This window comes from Gymnoscopelus braueri (assembly GCF_963280865.1).
Source record: "Gymnoscopelus braueri genome assembly, chromosome: 21".
In the NCBI taxonomy this organism is placed as follows: domain Eukaryota; kingdom Metazoa; phylum Chordata; class Actinopteri; order Myctophiformes; family Myctophidae; genus Gymnoscopelus; species Gymnoscopelus braueri.
Genome location: NC_137623.1, coordinates 13,451,957 through 13,472,626, shown reverse-complemented (window position 1 = coordinate 13,472,626; position 20,670 = coordinate 13,451,957). Strand labels below are relative to the sequence as shown.

Here is a 20,670-nt window from a genome sequence, read left to right as displayed (position 1 = left end):
TGCTGATATTGTGCATTTTTGTCTCACTGGAAACACTCTGCTACACCAGTGGGCCTCAAAGTGGGGCCATGGGACCCTCATGGTTCCTTGAGGGGGTTCCAAATGGCCCCTTACGGGTGTGTAACTCTGGGTGTGTATGTAACCGTAATGGTCCATTTGGTTCCATTTGTACACGCTCAGAGTTATGGGGGTCCTTGAAAATTAAAAACGTTTGAGAACCACTGAGCTACACGAAATGGAACAGAGCCTTCATTAGTATCATTGATAACACCTGTGAAGGAAGTAAGGAAGGGGCCCAATTTGGCTGCTGTGCACAGAGCCTATTGTAGTTTTAGGTCATTTAGTTTTAATTTGAGTTAACTATAATAACCTTTTTGCCCGCAGCGTCCGTGGGGGAGAACAACAGCCACCACCTCAAACCTCCGTCCCGCAGTTCCCCGGAGTCCTCGGAGAGCGACTGGGAGACGCTGGACCCCGGCGTCCTGGAGGAGGACGCCGGAACCAAAGAGTCGAGTCCCGAGAGGAGGGAGGGGGTCGAACAGCACCCGGACCCGTTTGACGGGCAGAGCGAGCAGAGCGTCCCCATCACGGTGCAGCCCCAGTCGGCGGGCGGGGTGGCCCAGGGTCTGGTGTCGGGGCTGGAGGAGGACCAGTATGGCCTGCCCCTCGCTATCTTCACCAAGGTAACGCTATCCGCAGGGGGGAGGAGGTCAGGGGGATGATGTCATAACAGGTTATTATTGATGAAACCAAAATAGTATTTTTTTTAAAGCAAAAATAGTCAAATTGTTTGCAGAAAAAAAGTATGAAATAACCAGTGGTGGAAAACGTACTCAAGTTTTTTTAGTTAAGTAAACGTATCGATACTGCAATGTAGAAATACTCTGTTACAAGTAATAGTCCGGAATTAAACATTTACTTGAGTAAAAGTGCAAAAGTATTGGTATCAAAATGTACTTCAAGTACCAAAAGTAGAAAGTACTCATTATGCAGAATGTCCCATTTCCAAGTTTTCAAGTATATAAAATGTATTAAAATCTTTTGAAAATAGCATATCTACAAGCTCGATGCGACGCATTGTGAGCTTTTTATCCTTTGCCCAAAATAGGGACGGCAGTTTTAAAGTGGTTAAAGGGGTAGTTCACCCAAAAAATGTAATCTATTAGAAAAAAAGTCATTTTGGGGGTGAACTATCCCTTTAAGTGCTCGTGTCGTATGATTGCACACAGTCAAGGAAACTGGAACAATAATAACCCAACCTCCCTCTTATCAAATATCCCAATATTGACTAATTTGTTTTGGATATTTGATAGACTTTATAATGTACACATAAAATGACAAGGCAAACATCTCCAAACCAAACAGTAACTGCCATCTGTCCGTTCTCTCCCTACGGCCTGAGTTATCTACGCTGATCTACAAGCTCACATCGTGTGTCACGCTGCAACGTGTTGTGAGCTTGTAGATTGGCCATTTTCTGTGCGCAACCAAGTATAAATCCGGCTATTTTCTGTGCGCAACCAAGTATAAATCCGGCGTAGGTGTTTTGTTTATTCTACATTCGCGTTGATAATAACCCATTCAAACCGGGAACGCATCTGTCATTTTTAGATTTCTTTGGGCTATTAAAAAATAGCAGATATACAAGCTCATGTGCCGCGCTATGAGCTTGTAGATCTGCTATGTTTTGGGAAAATTGTGTAAAATCGTGGGTCTTTGAATATATATATATATATATATTTTTTTTAACATTTGTAACTCAAATCTGTGCTTCTGGGGATTCTACAAATGTCTTCTAAATCCTAACAGTTTTTTGAAAAAACATATGTTGCTATAATTTCTCAAACATTTTATGTATTTGGCTGCGGACCCCCATCTCAAAATATGTTGTTTCAGGGACACCCAGATGTTGTAACAGAGTAAAAAATGTTCACTTTAAAAGAGTATATGGAAAGATTTGCGCAAATTTTCACGATTTTTCAAAAATAGCAGATCTACAAGTTATGAGCTTGTATATCTGCTATTTTTGAATTGCCAAAGAAAAATGGCACACTGATGCGTTCCCGGCCTTAAAGGGATAATTAAAAACCCAGTGATGTTTTACTGGTTGTTTTCCATTGCTGGCTCTCTGGAAGGTTTCAGCAATGAAAACGTTTAGTTAATAAATCAAAGCTAAAAATGACAAAATGTCTCCAAGAGTAATATCCCTCCTCTGCCATCGTGGCCCAGATCCGTCCAGCTCGGCTGTAAATGGCGAACACAGTCGGCAGTAGAGGAACAAGTACTCAAGTATTGTTTTATTGAAGGAAACTTAATAGCAATACCATAATATAACATACTCTGTTATGAGTAAAAGTCCTGTACAAGTACGAACGTATTTACATGAAAATATACTTATAGTACCAAAGTAAAAGTACTAAAATTGTTTCAAATAGGCCTTAATGGGTAAATGTGTTATATGTTTTGTAATAATGATCTTAATCTAATCTAAATCTAAAAACTTGTAACTACAGTTTTCAAATAATTGTAGTTGAAGTAAAAAAGTACAATATCTTCCTTTTGACAAGTAGTAGTAGAAGTCCATTGAAAAATGTAAATGCTCAGGTAAATTAAAAGTACCTCAACATTCTACAAAATGACAGTACTTCTTGAGTAAATGTACTTAGTTACTTTCCACCACTGATAGAAGGTGACCTTTTCCCCTCTTGTTCTTCCAGGGTTATCTGTGCCTACCCTACATGGCGCTGCAACAGCACCACCTGCTGTCCGATGTGGCGGTGCGCGGCTTTGTCGCAGGGGCCACCAATATCCTCTTCCGGCAACAGAGGCACCTGAGCGACGCCATTGTTGAAGTAAGCCCTGTGTGTGTGTGTGTCTGTACAAGCACACTGGCCCTCATTTATCAATGGAGTGTAAAAAACGGCTTATTTTTTGCCTTAAATTTGCCCGTAGGCCAAAGTCCAAGTGAGATTTATCAAAGGATCCTATACAGCCAATCCTAGCGTACATTTGGTCGAAGCTTTGATAAATCTGACGGCTGAAACCGAGCGTCATTTAAATATCACAGCGTTAAATATTCTCGAAACGCCGCGATTTTACGACATGAAGAACCGGAATACGTCCAAAAAAAAGCATGGACAAGAGTTTCCCCCGCCCGCCTCACTGCCTGTCAAGACACACACACACACACACACACACACACACACACACACACACACACACACACACACACACACACACACACACACACACACCCCCCCTACTGTATAAGCCCAACTGTCTTTTCATGTATTCTGGCGCGTAACGGTACAATCTTTGTCAAGTAGGCCATCAGGGTTACAAAATCGTGGGAATTATTTTTTTATAAAAAAAATAAGTAATTGATCCGAGATTAAATTGATTGATCTGTCACCACCCCAGCGTTTGGGAGGTAATCCCTCAGGGGTTAATTGTGTGTGTGTGTGTTTGTTTTCCTGCAGGTGGAGGAAGGCCGTATACAGATCCACGACCCTGAGCTGCGCCGGATACTCAGTCTGACCACGGCCGACCTGCGCTTCGCCGACTACCTGGTCAAACACGTCACGGAGAACCGGGAGGACGTGTTCCTGGACGGGACGGGCTGGGAGGGCGGAGACGAGTGGATCAGAGCTCAGTTCACGCTCTACCTGCAGACGCTGCTGTCCTCTGCCCTACAGCAAGGTAGTGTTATGTAAATGTAACTAAATTAGGCCTCTTCCTTACTTCTAAGCTAAAGCTAAAGCAGCACTATGTAGTTTGGGGTGTCAGTCAGTGGCCACAAATAACATGGCAGCCAACGTCTTTGACTTCATTACCCAAGAAGTCTCTGCAAGCATGTCCGGCGAGGACACGCTGTGATTGGCCAGAGTTCGCTTTGGTGCCTTTGGCAAATGCCAGGATGAAACTCATTGTCTCCCCTATACATAGTAATACAGTCAAGCCCCTAGCAGGGACCCCCCCCCTTGATTCATTTGTGTGGGACATAATATGCTATAGTTGTGAAAAGTGACATAGTGCTGCTTTAACTCTGTGATAACCAAGACAAGTGACTTGACTCTGGAGACAAGATGCAAAGCGATAGAAAAGATCCACGTCTGCTTTAAGCGTACGAGGTTGATGAGAGTTGAAGCAAAGATTACAGCATAAGTCAGATCTTAATGAAGTTATGGGGGTTCCAGGGGGTCCCCAGCTAAATGTGTTAATATAGCATCACAATAATTTTAACCTTTAACCTTTTATACTTTATACTTATACTTTGGCTATTCAAAAATAGCAGATCTACAAGCTCATAGTGTGGCACCGAGTGCCGCGCTATGAGCTTGTAGATCTGTTATTTTAGAAAAATCGTGACAATTTGTGCAAATCTTTTAATATTTTTTTAAGCGAACATTAACTCAAATCTTTGCTTCTGGGGTGGTCTGGATCAAAATACTTTGACATGGAGGTCTGCGGCCAAATACAGTACATATGATTTTAGGGGTCATTGGCATGAAAAAGTTTGAGAACCACCGTCATAGACTACATCCTGCTCCTCTCTTAACTACTCCAACTGCAGGTGCATTTGAGCAGGCAGAAGACGCTCATTGAAACAGGATGTGAAACCGCGTGTGGTTAAGAGACGGATAAAACACAATCGAACTAGATTCCTAGAAGAACTTAGGGTGTTAAAAGGCAGTCTACGTGGGCCTGGAGAGAGTGCGTACGTGACAGGACATACGTCCACATGCACACTGTTGTCAGGTCATAAGTTCATCAGACAAAACATGAGGTCAACAAGCAGAGTACAGTATTTCCATTTCAGTAGGAAGGAGACACTACTGTCCTCTGTCCTACAGCAAGGTAGGAAGGAGACACTACTGTCCTCTGTCCTACAACAAGGTAGGAAGGAGACACTACTGTCCTCTGCCCTACAACAAGGTAGGAAGGAGACACTACTGTCCTCTGTCCTACAACAAGGTAGGAAGGAGACACTACTGTCCTCTGTCCTACAACAAGGTAGGAAGGAGACACTACTGTCCTCTGTCCTACAACAAGGTAAGAAGGAGACACTACTGTCCTCTGTCCTACAACAAGGTAGGAAGGAGACACTACTGTCGTCTGTCCTACAGCAAGGTAGGAAGGAGACACTACTGTCCTCTGTCCTACAGCAAGGTAGAAAGGAGACACTACTGCAGTGTCTAGTTTTTTGCCGAGGGTAGATTGTGATTCCCTCCCGCGCACACTACATGCACGCAGTGAATGAAATAACCTCTTAAATCTCTCTCTTCATATAAATTATTAACCCACAATAATATACATAGAATTTTATTCTATATGTAATATTGCACTATAGTAATAATAATATAATACATGCAAGTCATGCATCCACACATAACTGAGAGCATTCAACCAGTTTGGAGCTGCTTTTAGCTTTAGATGTTTTGGCCCCTAGAGCACGTGTTCATCAATTCAAAACATTGATTATAACCATTTAAGAGTGCAAGAGTGTTATAAATAAATGCGTATCAGTTATAAAAGCAGTATTAGCAGTGGACATTCCTGCAGTTCTGTCACAATTCAAACAAAATTTGCATTGAACACAAACAGGATTCAAGATTCAATATTTGTTTATTCACATATATACGTGAATTCAATTGTCAACCTCTCTGTCTCTCTCTTTTTCTCTGTCTCTCTCTCATCCACAGTTGGTCGTAGCTAATAGTTCATTCTGCAGCAGGAAGTCTTTTTCAATTAATTATCGTCAGAGCTATAAACTTCACCTTACACACACGTACAGGCAGCTGATCATTACATGTGATCAACACAAAACGGAGTAAATTAGTTCCACTGCTTGATAATCAATAATAACGGTGGCTTTCACCCTCTGCTTCTACGCATCTCTTGTTCCAGATAACGAGAGGCTACTGGCTGATTACGGCGTTCCGTTTGTCACCGCGTGGAAGATTTCGCATAACTACCGCGTGTGGTTCAGCAACAAGCATCCTGCGGTGGCTGAAATCACCCCAGGGTAGGTGCTCCACCATTATAAACACAATAATATACCCCTGGAATCACCCCAGGGTAGGTGCTCCACCATTATAAACACAATAATATACCCCTGGAATCACAGGCCGTGGTGGACAAGTACTTGAGTTTTTTTTGTTGTTTTGTTTTTTTGTTTACTTATGACTTTCCCTCAGTGGTGTAAAGTAACAAAGTACATTTACTCAAGTACTGTACTTAAGTACAATTTTGAGGTATTTTTTACTTTACTGGAGTTTTTCCAATTTTCAGTTATTTTGCTTCTACTCCACTACATCTCAGAGGCAAATATTATACTTTTACTCCACTACAATTATTTGAAAACTTTAGTTACTTTGTAGATTTAGATTATTATTACAAAATATACATTACCACTTCAGCCCTACAGTATATACATTTCGGCCATTTGAAAATAGCAGATCTACAAGATCTACACGATCTGCTATTTTCAAAAGATTTGTCTACACTTGTCTAAACTTGAAATGGTCCATTCTGTATAATGAGCACTTTTACTTTTGGTAAAAAAAAGTACATTTTGATGCCAATACTTTTGTACTTTTACTCAAGTACACTTTTAATTCCGGACTTTTACTTGCAACAAGAGTATTTCTACGTTGCAGTATTGATACTTTTACTTACTCTCAAAGACAAATATTGAACTTTTGAGGGAAAAAGTACATTATGAATTAAGCCCTATTTCAAGTGTCAAGTGAAAATTGCAGATCTACAAGCTCACTACGTGTCACATTGTGTGATGTTGTGAGCTTGTAGGTCTGCTGTTTTCACAATTTTTGCTTTTAGTATTTTTTACTTTTTGGAAAATCTTTTCCATAATAATGGAATATGTTTGATAGATTAATTGTTGATCTGGTCTCTTGCAGACATCCGTTCCAGGGCCAGTACAGCGTTGCTGATGTGAAGTTAAGACTCTCACAGTGAGTATCATGTTTCAACTGTCAACTTCTTCAGAAGCAAAGAATCTCAATGCGCTTCACAGGGAACACGTACAGAAACGCAATGAAAGAAACATTCAAAATGACAGAATACACAACATGTGCACAACATGTAGTGGGTCAGAAGTCAAAATGGGTTCTTTAAGACCGCGGTTCTCAAAGTGGGGACCCCCAGGGGTCCTTGAGAGGGTTCCAGGAGGTCCCGAGCGAAATGATTTACAGTTAGGAACCAAATGGAATCTTACAGGTCTGTACAACCCCCATAACTCTCAGAGTTATGGGGGTTGGAATACGAATCTGGGGGTCCTTGAAATAATTAAACAATTTCAGAACCACTGCTTTAAGGAACTATCTCATGACCTAGTCTTTTTGACAGTAGTTGTATTGTAGACAAGTTACCCACCAAGTCCAACGTTTCCCTCTGGTGGTGATTTATGGAATCTTAATAACAACATTAGTTCAGACAGACAGACAGACAGACTACCAAGGTGTTCAAGGAGTTAAACTATGCTCAATTGTATTTTAAGGTCAGCCATTCTTTTAGGTTAGTTTTGAGTTCGGGTAGGGAGTCGAGATCTTTAATGGGTTTTGGTAGGCATTCCACATTTTGGTGGCAGCATAGATGAATGCATTTTCCCCCATGTTTGAGCTGAACTTTTTTTTGCCCATTGACATCACTCACTCTAGAGAAGTAGTTTGACAGATATCTGGACACTGATCCTTTGAGTATCTTAAAGACCAGACCCATTGAGAGATGTCTTGCAAAGTGAGCTGGAGAAGAAGGGTGAGTCCTGGGGTTGAGGCCTAGTAGTAGTCTTATTAGTTTGTTTTTAGAGGTCTGTAGTTTTGATTTGAGTGTCATTGAGATGTTAGTGAACCATGAGCCATCTCGGAGTTAAATATTGTACTTTTACTCCACTACAATTATTTGAAAACTTTAGTTACTAGTTGCTTTGCAGATATACATTATTATTATAAAACATACATTAACCACTTCAGCAGTTATTCTATACAGAGGCTTTTTGAAAATAGCAGATCTACAAGCTCACAACGCGTCGCATCGCAACGCGTTGTGAGCTTGTAGATCTGCTATTTTCAAACATTTTTGTACTTGGTACTTTAAGTACATTTCGATACCAATACTTTTGTACTTTTACTCAAGTAAATTTGGAATTCCGGACATTCACTTGTAACAGAGTACTTCCACATTGCAGTATTGATGCTTTTACTTAAGTAAAACATTTTGAGTACACTTTTTCCACCACTGCATGACAGTTAGCTATCATAGCTGAGTGTGCATGGGGTAGGCACTTGGCAGGTGTCTCATATTAGCGGAGGCCATTAATTATAAGGGAGCTTCATTCTCAAAAGCAGAGCTGTCTTCTTCAGTGTAGTGAGAGGGGTGGGGGGATGGGGGGGGCGTGCTCTGGTTTCATTCCAGGAAGTACAGATGAAAGTCGATACCCCCTCCCCTCCCCTCCCCTCCCCGTCTGTCCACGCTGAGTGTCCCCAGTCCTGACTGTCACTTCTAGTGTTTCTCTACACCACCACGCTCACACCTCCGTGTGTGTGTGTGTGTGTGTGTGTGTGTGTGTTTGTGTGTGTGTGAGTGCGTGTGCGCCCTCGCAGTCGTTGCTAACTTAGCTCTGCGGTGAGAAGCGCGGGGTAGCTAGGACCAGCTTGGCTGAGACACTGGCAGCCTCTCGTGTTTCCTCTCCGCTATTTTGTAACACGGCCTCTGTGAACTTTATCGTAACTCCTTCGTACACAAACAAACAGGCCAAGCGTTGTTGAAAATCCTCCTTCCCTCCCATTCTCACAAGCACACACACACACGCACACACACACGCACACACGCACGCACGCACGCACACACACAGATGGGAAGGCTGTTTTGTAGGAGGCTGAATATGACCTGTATTCCAAGTGAACAGTGTTATCAGAGAGATGCAAGTAGGGCAGGAAAGTAACACTTTCACCAGTTTAGCAGCCAACCGGGGTTGTTGTTTTTGAGGCCGAGTGGCCACCCGAGTGTAGCGATGCAAAAAAACAGTGGGGGGGTGGAATGGCAGTGACAAATAAAGATTAAAAGAATGGACTGAACGTTCTCACACTGTGAAATTGTTCTTCCAATTGTATTGAGCAACCCCAGTTGGAGTGGTGGAAAGTAACTAAGTACATTTACTTAAGTACTGTACCTAAGTAAAAGTTTGAGGTATTTGTGCTTTACTTGAGTATCTCCAGTTTACAATACTTTTACTTCTACTCCACTACATCTCAGAGGCAAATATTGTACTTTTACTCCACTACACTTATTGGACAACTTTAGTTACTAGTTACTTTCAAGATTTTGATTATTATTACAAAACATTCATTACCCACTTCAGCCAAATATACATTTCGGCCATTTGAAAATAGCCGATCTACAAGCTCACAATGCGTTGCGATGCGACGCATTGTGAGCTTGTAGATCTGCTATTTTCGAAAGATTTTTATATATTTGAAACCTTGAAATGGGACATTCTGCATAACGAGTACTTTTACTTTTGGTACTTGAAGTACATTTTTGATGCCAATAATTTTGTACTTTTACTCAAGTACATTTTGAATTCCAGACATTCACTTGTAACAGGGTATTTATTTCTATATTGCGGTATTGATACTTGAAGAAGAATTCATAGGGTTTCTTTCGTTAATGTATTGTTTTATGGTTCTCTCATGAAATGCATTCTATCAAAAGCACAAAGTACAGGTTGTACTGTATAGAGCAGTGGTTCTCAAACCTTTTCAAGTCGGACCCCCAAATGTATATGCATTTGGCCACGGACCCCCCCCCCCCATCTGAGAGGGCCAGGAACCCCGGGAAGCTCGCAGCGTGTCACAAAGTCACGCGCTGTGAGCTTGTAGATCTGCTATTTTTGAATAGCCAACATATGAATGGATAAAATGGTTAAAATGATTGTGATGCTCTATTAACTACTTTTCCTGGGGACCCTCTGGACCGTCCCCCCCCCCCCAAAGACCCCTGGGGGTCCTCGGACCCCACTTTGAGAACCACTGGTATAGAGAGGAGATGTTTGGGGCTGGGAGCCTGGCAGGAAGCTTGGCACCCGGCCACCCCGACCCGACTGAGGAATATACTTCCTGCCTCAGCTCTTTGTATCAGAGGTGGGGTGGGGGGGCTGGGGGGGGTGTCACACTGAAACAGAAGGCTATTCAGCCTCTCCACAAGACAAGTGTGTGTGTGTGTGTGTGTGTGTGTGTGTGTGTGTGTGTGTGTGTGTGTGTGTGTGTGTGTGTGCGCGCACACACACGTGTTTGTGTGCACGTGTGTGTGTGTGCGTGCGTCTGTCTTGCCAAGGCGGCGAGGGCATGGCGCGCCAGCTTGCTGGAGAGCTGTTTATTGGCTGATCTGAAGCTCCGCCCCCCGCTTCTTCCACCCTGCATCTGAGTGGCGCTGAAATGTAATCGACGTGGAAACGGAACTCTTTGATGGATGTAAAGATTGACCTTCAGAAATAGTGTAAATAGCAGATCTACATGCTCAGCAATTTGAGCCATTTTCGGAGCGTGTTTTCGACAAATTGGATGATTTCACACGGACTATTGTGTGACACACTTTTTGATATTGAAAGGCTGTCACCTGTCACGATTACAAATTTAAGTTGGCGATGAATTGTCCCTAAAATAATTGTGATTAACGATTTAATTGTGTTTTAAAAGTGTTTGGCGTTGAACATTGGAACATAATATGAATACAGAAAATATTTGTTTGCCTTTTAGGCTTCGTGATCAAAAATTGCACAGGTCAGATATGACAAATAACTTAAATATACAAAGAAATAATTGTATACATTTAAAAATTGCAGAATAGCTGATCTACAAGCTTACAATGCGTCACAAAGTGATTTTCAAATATGAAAAAAAAAACTGAAATAGCTGATCTGCAAGCTTACAACGCAAGCTTGCAGATCAGCTATTTCAGTTTTTTTTTCATATTTGAAAATGTGTGAACATTTTTCAACATGGAAAGGATGATGACGATTATGCAAAAATAATTGCGATTATCTCAAATACTTCAGACGATTATGTAATAATTGTGACAGGCCTAATTGAAATACAGTATAATAATAATACTTATAATAATACATTAATAAATTAATTATTATAAATGTATTCGATGGGTTCGATTTCCAACCTCCAGACCTGTGTTGTCTAATATTATTAAATGTGTAATTAAGTTACGGTACACATTTATTCGAGGGGGGAGGGGGGGGGGGGGGGGTCAAGGAAGCCCCTCCCCCATCCTCACATGAGGATGAATACTGTGCTCTTAACTATTTATAGTCTCTAGGCCTGCACGCTTGACTGCCTCCCTCCTGTGTGTGTGTGTGTGTGTGTGTGTGTGTGTGTGTGTGTGTGTGTGTGCGTGTGCGTGCGCGCGCGTACGTGCGTGCGCGCGTGCGTGCGTGACCACCACCACCATAGTAGAATATGACAAATGTAAAGTAACTAAGTACATCTACTCAAGTACTGCACTTAAAGGTAGGGTAAGTGATTTGCAATTATTCAAATAATTGCAAAATGGGTCTATGTTCTGATAGTGCTCGTTACTATAGAGTGTCCTGTCCATATAAAGAGTCTCCATGTCTCTCCAGCTCTTTATAAAACAGAAAATGTATTTTGTAGTTTTTTTTTTTTGTAGTTTGTTTCAATTCCAATTTTATCCAACCAGGACAGAGAACTCAATCAGGATATAGATTAAACAAGTGAAATTGGAAGTGATGACACTAAGAAATGAGCAGACAAAATTTTAACTGGAACACTATACAAATTAAGCTTAAAAATGGGTACTTTCTCCTGATTGGCTGAGATTTTGACACCTACCGAAAAATGTATTTTCTGTTTATTAAAGAGCTGGAGAGACAGGGAGACATCTGTTACTGAACAAACACTCTATAGCAATGATTACTATCAGAATATAGTATTTTAACCTTTTAACAAAATACTTTTTGTTTTAACCAAAAAATATCACTTACCCTACCTTTAAGAATGTTGAGGCATTTTTACTTTACTGGAGTATTTCCAATTTTCAGTACTTTTACTTCTACTCCACTACATCTCAGAGGCAAATATTGTACGTTTACTCCACTACAATTATTTGAAAACTTTAGTTACTTTGCAGATATAAATTATGTTTTATAATGATTATAAAACGTACATTAACCCTATTTGAAAATAGCCGATGCGACGCGTTGTGTCCTTGTAGATCTGCTATTTTCAAACATTTACGTTTACTTCTGGTACTTTAAGTACATTTTGATACCAATACTTTTGTACTTTTACTTAAGTACATTTTGACTTCCGGACTTTTACTTGTAACAGAGTATTTCGACATTGCAGTATTGATACTTTTACTTGAAGTAAAAGATCCGAGTACTTTTTCCACCACTGGTTTTCATACGATGAGGAGCTGTTGATCTGGGTCAGACAGTGAGAGCCAGGGCTAGCCTGGAGCTGCGACAAGACGCGATGCTAGTTTAAGGCCGGGTTCTGGCCAGTGCATCCACCGCGAGACGGAGAAGGGCCTGAAATACCTGCCGCCGGGACTGCCGGAGTGCCCTTTGAGCAAGAAAGGACTGCTGAAAGACATCTGGTGTCCTCTAGGAAGGGATATGTGAAGATGTATTTCAGTTGTCCTTTGCAAACCAACAACACAGTAATACTCTATATTGAGTAAAAATATTGCAATTTTCTTTTTCCAAGGTTGTTTGAAAATAGCAGATCAAAATAGTCAAAAAGCCAATGTAAATGGAGTTAAACTGGTTAAACTGATGTTGATATTAACTAGTTTGCTGGGGACCCCTGGAACTTAAACCATATATACTTAAGGCACTGGGGTCCCCAGGGCTCTGTACTTGGCCCGCTCCATTTTCCCCTCTACACCAAATCTCTTCACCAAAAATAGCAGATCTACAAGCTAACGTGTCACGTTTGCGATGCGTTATAACCTTGTACTGCAGTTATGCAATTGTTTGCTTGAATGTTCACCTATTTTATTTTAGAGGAGGGTTATTATCATTGTGTGGTAGGGCCTCGATTACGATTAATAAACGATTATTTAAAATAAAGTGATGCAGCGCGTTGTGAGTGTATAGATCAGATTATTTCCCCACCATTGTACAACAAAGTATCACACAGGGTGAAGTGGTTAATCGTACTATATATATAATCGATTTAGAATTGTGTTGATTCGTTGATATATATATATAGAAATTGTCCATTGTGCCGGTTATTGTTATTCTAAATATCGGTTTGGATATATATCTTCGGGTTATAGCCCAGCCCTGTTGTGAGGCTCTTTGGTTGAATCCAGCTGGTGTGGTGTGTGGCCTGGCTGTGTGAGTCAGAGATGCCACGCTGGCACACAGTCACCATGCCTCCCCCCGCACCCCCCTCCCCCCTAGTCAGTCCACGAATGTGCCCATGTGTAGGCATGTCACAGTTACTACATAATCGCTTGATCGCAATTATTTTTTGCATAATCGTCATAATCATGTCGAACTTGAGCTATGGGAATATCAGAGGTGGAAAGTAACTAAGTACATTTACTTAAGTACTGCACTTTGAAATGTTGAGGTATTTTGTACTTTACTTTGAGTATATCCAATATCCAATACTTTTTACTTCTACTCCACTACTTCTCGGATCCAAATATTATACTTTTACTCCACTGCATTTATTTGAAAATAGTTAATTAGTCACTAGTTACTTTGTAGATTTTGTTTATTATTACAAAACCTACATTAACCACTTTCAGCTCTGCATACATTTCGGCCATTTGAAAATAGCCGATCTACAAGCCCACAATGCGACGCATTGTGAGCTTGTAGATCTGCTATTTTTCCACAAGATTTGTATACATTTGAAAACTTGAAATAGGACATTCTGCATAATGAGTACTTTTACTTTTGGTATTTTAAGTACATTTTTAATGCCAATACTTTTGTACTTTTACTCAAGTATATTTTTAATTCCGGACTACTTAAGTAAAATATTTGAGTACTTTTTCCACCCCTGGGGAATATGAACGGGAACAGGAAATGGGTATGATGCCACCTACACTACTTTTTGCACAGAGCCTATTGCCCACAGCCCGACCTCCCACCCAGAACAACAGATTCCGCAGCCATAGAGGAATCCCATTCAGCTCAGGGTTTACGGGTTACGGCGGGCCAGTCACACTGAATGTTATTTTCAGATGAACAATCATCGCTCCATTATGAGCCCAAGCAGGTTGGCAGCCGTCAGTGGAAAAGGGTGGCGGGCGCTGCCAACGGCAGGGCACAACAACAGAGCAACAGGCAGTGGTGGAAAAAGTACTCAAATATTTTACTTAAGTAAAAAAGAAGTACTCCGTTACAAGTAAAAGTCCGGAATTCAAAATTTACTCGAGTAAAAGTACAAAAGTATTGGCATCAAAATGTACTTAAAGTACCAAAAGTAAAAGTACTAAGATATTTGAAAATAGCCGATCTACAAGCTCACAACGCGTCGTGTGAGCTTGTAGACCTGCTATTTTCAAATAGCCTAGGTATAAAATAGGGCTAGAGTGGTTAATGTATGTTTTATAATGTAATCATTTATATCTGATAAGTAACTAGTAACTAAAGTTTTCAAATAATTGTTGTGGAGTAAAAGTACAATATTTGCCTCTGAGATGTAGTGGAGTAGAAGTAAAAGTATTGGAAATTGGAAATACTCAACTAAAGTACAAATACCTCACAATTGTACTTAAGTACAGTACTTAAGTAAATGTACTTAGTTACTTTCCACCACTGCACGGGGAGCACAAAGGGTCTGAGTCTGGCTGAAGGTCGGGTCACCGGAGATGTGTGTTGACACATCCAAGCCAGATAAACAAGAACGTTGATGTCCGTTGATGTAGTTGGTTTAAAGTCGTGAGATCAAGGCAGGATCAGCGTCATCTCTGTATCTCTCCTACACTGTCTCCCTCTCACCTTTCCTACTGTCTCTCTCTCTCGTAAATTAACTCCTTCTCAGCTTTCCTACTATATTGAAATTTTTTAAATTGGGAATAACCCCTTGAGATGAACCATATCGTTTTCAAGGGGCTCCGCAGTTACAGAATACATAATAATACATTTAAGAAACGGAACAAAAACTAAACATAAATAAACGGGACAAAACAACACAAATCAAGGGGGAAAACAAGACAAAACATACAACAATAACACAACAACAATACATTACATTACATTGTCATTTAGCAGACGCTTTTATCCAAAGCGACTTACAATAAGTGCATTCAACATAGGTAGGGAACTAAAACTACTAATCACCAGAAGTCTTAAGTGCATTTTCTGCAAAAACAAGCAACCAAGAGTATACCTAGCGCTAAGGTAAAAGTGCAATATATCAGCTACCTACTTTCTTAAACAGATGAGACAAAATAGCTAAATCAAATGAGCAAGAGCTAAATCAAATAAGACTAAACAAGATCCAATAAAACGATACAACAATAAAACAAGAGTTCGTACAACTAGTTAACAACAAGTAGGCCAGGCAAAGAGGAAGGGTAGTGTTTCCTGAAGAGGAAACAGCCTGCGGCGAAAGATGGGCAGTGACTCTGCTGTCCTGACATCAGTGGGAAGTTCATTCCCAATACACAGAGCACATACATGAGTCATTGTGTCATAGATCTGTTATACTGATAACTAGTGAAAACATGAACAGGTAGTCTCAAGGCGAGAGGACAGCGCCGTTTTAAACAATAGAGGAGATGATATTGACCGAATATGAACAGGTAGATCGTTCCAGTCAGAAGGAGCTTTAAACCTAAAGGATTTTTTGGGAAACTGAATTAAATGCTTTTGGAACATCAAAGTAAACTTGTGCACAATGTCTCAGTTGATGTCTAGAAGTAAAATGATTCATATACTGTTTGAGATAATACTGTCTGTCTCTCCTACACTGTCTCCCTCTCAGCTTTCCTACTACACAGCCTCCCTCTCAGCTTTTTTTTACCGTCTGCCTCAGCTATGCCGTCTCTCTCTTGGCTGTCCTACTGTCTGAATCTACTACACTCCTCTTAGCTTACTAAGAGGTCGCATCGCGACGCGTTGCGAGCTTGTAGATCTGCTATTTTCAAACATTTTAGTACTTTTACTTTTGGTACTTTAAGTACATTTTGATACCAATACTTGTATACTTTTACTCAAGTAAATTTTTAATTCCTGAATTTTACTTGTAACAGAGTACTTCTACATTGCAGTACTGATACTTTTTACTTGAGTAAAACATTTGAGTACTTTTTCCACCACTGCTGCTAAATGGAGCATTTGCTACAGCAAGTATAATGTTGTAAATCATGATAATAATGTCCCTCGAAGCAGTAAAGTCATTGTGATGTACCTTTTTTTTTTAAAAAGCTCTGTGCAGAACAGCGAGCGAGGAAAGAAGCTGGGCAACGCCATGATGACCACCAGTCGTAGCATGGTTCAGACCGGGAAGGCAGTCGGTAAGCATGGAACAGCATCCGTTTTTTGTAAAATTGTTTAATTTTTTGCAAATCAAAGACACGTTACCTTGTAGATCAGCTATTTTCAGTCTACAACAATCCCTCTTTATTTGTAGAACATAATGCTTAATTTATACTTTTACTCATGTCATTTGGTTAGAAATTATATTTTGTAGTTTTTTTTTATAAAAGGAAGACATTTTTCCATTATGACGTTTTTTCATGACTTATTGCATCATTCTTGTCTCCTCTTCCTCCTTACCGCTCCACAGGTCAGTCGGTGGGCGGGGCCTTGACGAGCGCCAAGTCGGCGATGTCGTCCTGGTTCTCCACGCTGGCCCAGCCTCCAGCTGTCACCGCCTCCGCCTCATCCGCTGAACTGGACACCGAAACCAAGCCTTGACCACCCCCCCCCCTGAAATCCCCCCCTGAGAAACCCGTCCAACCGGCCCCTTCTCCTCCTCCGGTTATATATCCACCCTTCCTCCTCCTCCTGTCCCCTGCCTTTTCGCTCCTGACAGAATGCAAAGTTCAACAAGGAGCTGGGATTGGTTTTGGTGTTGGGTGACCCCCCCAAACACGGTTTATATGAAGGATTGATTCCCCCCCCACCCCCACCCACCTTCGACCCCCCCACACCAAACAACATGTGGGCTAAAAAAAACGATAATCTCTCGTCTCATTCGGAAAACGAACAACACTTTCGTGTCCTGCCGCCCTGAAATGTTTGAAAAACCATCAGCGACGTCTTCGGGGGTTTGACATCTAAACCCCCCCCCCCCCCCCCACTGGTCCTTTTTGTGGGACGGTGTTACCATCAAAGCTCTTTTAGTGGATTCCTCCTTTACCCTCCGTCCTTTGGGGAGGTCGGTGCTGAAGCGTCACGTATCCAAGCTGAGGCGCGTCAGTCAGACCCGCTGATCGCAGATCTGCTGCGGAGAGAAGCGGCTGCGATGTTTAAAAAAAAAACATGTCTCGAAAAGAAAGGCTTCAGGTTGGCAGCTGTCAAACACGCCCATCGTCGGACGCGCTCCGATCACACGCGATCGGTGCTTCCCGATGGGGTCGTGCTCAGTTCGCGACACGTTCCTGCAGTTTGTGTACTTACTTCGGTAGTGCACTACTGTGTTTAAAACATGATGTAAATTCCAGCATTTTCTATGTGTTTCTATGTGTTAGCGTTGAGCCCTGGAGTACTTGTAGATGGATAAGAGGACCTGAGCTGAACTGGGATATGTTCACAATCTACATTCACAGCTATAGCCATCCCGAACAACTGTGATTTACACTGAGAGAGCCGATAGCGAGGAGGTACAGTGTCTTTGCTCAATGGCACTTTTGACAAGACAAGTTGGCTGTGTTCTGGGAATTGAACTTGTGACCTGTCTGTTATGGGACGGACTGTATAATTATGACATCGTACTGCGTGCCCCCCACACTACTTAGCTCAAATGTCTGCAGTAACATCGGGGCTCTCACATTATTTTGATTCATATCGTCATATTTAGGGTAATTCCGACAGCCGTAACGTTTTAATGCTCAAACGTATTATCCGCCATACCACAGTGTTGTTCGCCGAAAATAGCTTCAAGCTCGCAGCGCATCGCAACTTGCATCCGCGACACGTTGTGAGCTTGTAGGTCAAAGTATAAATCGGCTTAAAACGCGTTCGTCTCATTGCAAATCTGTAGTCTGACATGGGCATTAATTACATCGTAGCACAGCTGAGCAGTCTTTGGTTTGATCAAATTTCAGGTAAAGGGATTTTTTCCCCTTCTTGAGTTTTAACTGATAGGTGCGTTGCAATTTACTTTTTCACTAAGTCACAAAAATAAGTGCAATGGTTTTGCATACATTTTCCTAAGAATGTGCCCAGTTTGGTAGAGAGCTCCACATTATCGTCGGAAGTTAATATTCATGGCAAATCCAGTATTGCGTTTCACAGGGTCTAGTACCACTGAAGCAAACCTGCTGTGATCTAAGCTCAAACTGGAGCACACATATGTCTATACAAGCGTTTCTCAATTGACGGATCGGCAACCAAAAGTGCGGTGCAAGATGTTCTGGCAGAGTTGCGGACAAAGATTACTTTAATTGGGGTCAGGATTTCTCGTTGGTCACTGTCAAGGACCACTGGCGTGGGACCACCTTAGTCATTCTTTCAAGTGAACAATCCGTTTTTTCCAGCATGAATTTTGGACGAGGTGTTCAGTCATCCCTCTGAACGCTACTGGCTACTGTATACGATTGCCTTGGGAGATATTTAATGACAAAAAAAGTAAATGCTGAAGGTAGCTTATGTATCAGGTAACTTATTTATTTGTTGTGTGTATAGTTTTAACTCTTATATAGTCCTTAGAACACTGGAACAAGTCCTCTGTTGGACCACTTACAGTATGTGTTCACACATAGCAGCCACCGTTCTCTTTCCGCGTACCTACGTTATGCTGTATCATTTCTGTGTACTCGTTTATCTCGTGTAATTCTCATTGAGGTTGAGGTGCTTACTGGAAACTCTTTCCTCCCCCAACTTCCTTTTTATATTTGACAGTTCTGTTTCAGTTTGAAGTGTTGAATAAAGCCACCCTCGTACGTCGTCGCATGGTGGTGTCTCGCGTCGAAAATGGCAGACCGACAAGCTCACAACGTCTCATATCCGCGACATGTTTTGAGCTTGTATGTCTGTTATTTTCATTTTGCGGCACCATCGTGCGACGGAGCATAAATTAGGCTAAAGCATGTCATGCGCTGTCTACTCTAGACCATTTTTACAGCTGTGGTGAAGTGGCATCTTTTTTTTGTCTTATGAACTAGAATCCGACCGATACAGTTTTTTGGGGCCGATAACAATATTGGTGAGTAACGAATTTGGATATCAATATATCAGATCAAAAACTATTCTGTACGCACTGTATAAACAATGCTTTTTGCGCTGATCCATCCAATGTGGTCATTAAACATAAAGATATGTAATGGAGGCTGGATATTTTACAGTTTAACACTAAACTTTAACATCAATGCACTGTAACGATAAACATTAAATATCTTAGAAAAAAATAGAACACAAATAGAAGAATTTCGAAATGACCTTTTTCTGCATCATGTAAAAAATTAAAATAAAATCATATCGGCACCATATGCCCCACCGATATGTCACCAATATATTGGTGGGATTCTGAAATTATATTTTACATTTTTAATTTTTTCATGCTTTGTCTTCAGCCTAATTTATACTCTGTTGTACGACCAAAAATAGCTGACCTACAGCTATTTCCGACTCGCTGACTGTATGTTGCTCAAGAAAGGCTCATCAAGTATAAGAGGATTTTGATTGTTCCAAGCTGGTTTTCTAATTTTTTTTCATTTGTTTTTTGTTTTTGTTTTTTTGTCAACTGACAATATAATGTTTTAAATGTGTATTTAAAAAGAAAAAAGACATGAATGTTTTGTAAAATTGTGAGTTCAAATTCACAAAAAAAAATATTTTCTTGACAGATTCTTTTAAAGCATTTGAGAAGAAAGTGATATCACACTATTTGCTGCATAAAATAAAATGCATTTAAAAAACAAATCAAACATACTGAGACTCTCATTCATCCACATTTGTGTCGCTGGGAGCTTGTTGTTGTCGATGTCAGGAGGAGGATGTGTGTTTAAATGTAGGTCAGTCCAACAAAGAGCTGGGTGAAGGGGGGGGGGGGGGTTGCTGTGGGGGTTGCTGTGGTTGGTGGTAGCACATGGCCAGACAAAAACACACCCACGTGCTGCTACACACACACACAAACACACACAATGCAGCAGCATCGTTGGGACACATGAACCGAGGGACCTCTGGAATGACTTTCACACTTTTTTCCCCCTGAAGCCCACAGCCCCCTGGAGTGGGAGAGTGGGTGGGGTGGGGGGTCTCCAGTTTCTTTACACCTACTGTTGGCGTCTGATGGAATGTAGTAACCACTGAAACAGGGGTCTTCAACATTTTTCAGGCCAATGACCCCCACTACATTGTGTATACAATAGTGTTGCAGATTAAACTTTTTCATAGATTTCATAGATGGCTTCTTCATTGACTATCATCAGTGTTGTGTAAGTTATTTTTTGTTGTTTTTTTCCCCAGATATTTACCACTTAAACCCT

At 41.2% G+C, this 20,670-nt stretch overlaps 1 protein-coding gene across 1 annotated transcript in view; it reads left to right on the top strand.

The window, feature by feature from the left end:
- avl9 (AVL9 homolog (S. cerevisiase)) overlaps window positions 1-20,085 on the top strand; it is a 57,889-nt gene extending 37,804 nt beyond the window's left edge. The window contains exons 11-17 of the mRNA XM_080417199.1: window positions 385-683; window positions 2,718-2,852; window positions 3,480-3,699; window positions 5,908-6,025; window positions 6,921-6,974; window positions 16,445-16,533; window positions 16,806-20,085. Of these exons, the coding sequence (XP_080273325.1) occupies window positions 385-683; window positions 2,718-2,852; window positions 3,480-3,699; window positions 5,908-6,025; window positions 6,921-6,974; window positions 16,445-16,533; window positions 16,806-16,936 (1,046 nt within the window). The 3' untranslated portion in view covers window positions 16,937-20,085. The remainder of the gene's footprint in view (window positions 1-384; window positions 684-2,717; window positions 2,853-3,479; window positions 3,700-5,907; window positions 6,026-6,920; window positions 6,975-16,444; window positions 16,534-16,805) is intronic.
- Window positions 20,086-20,670: the final 585 nt, after the last annotated feature.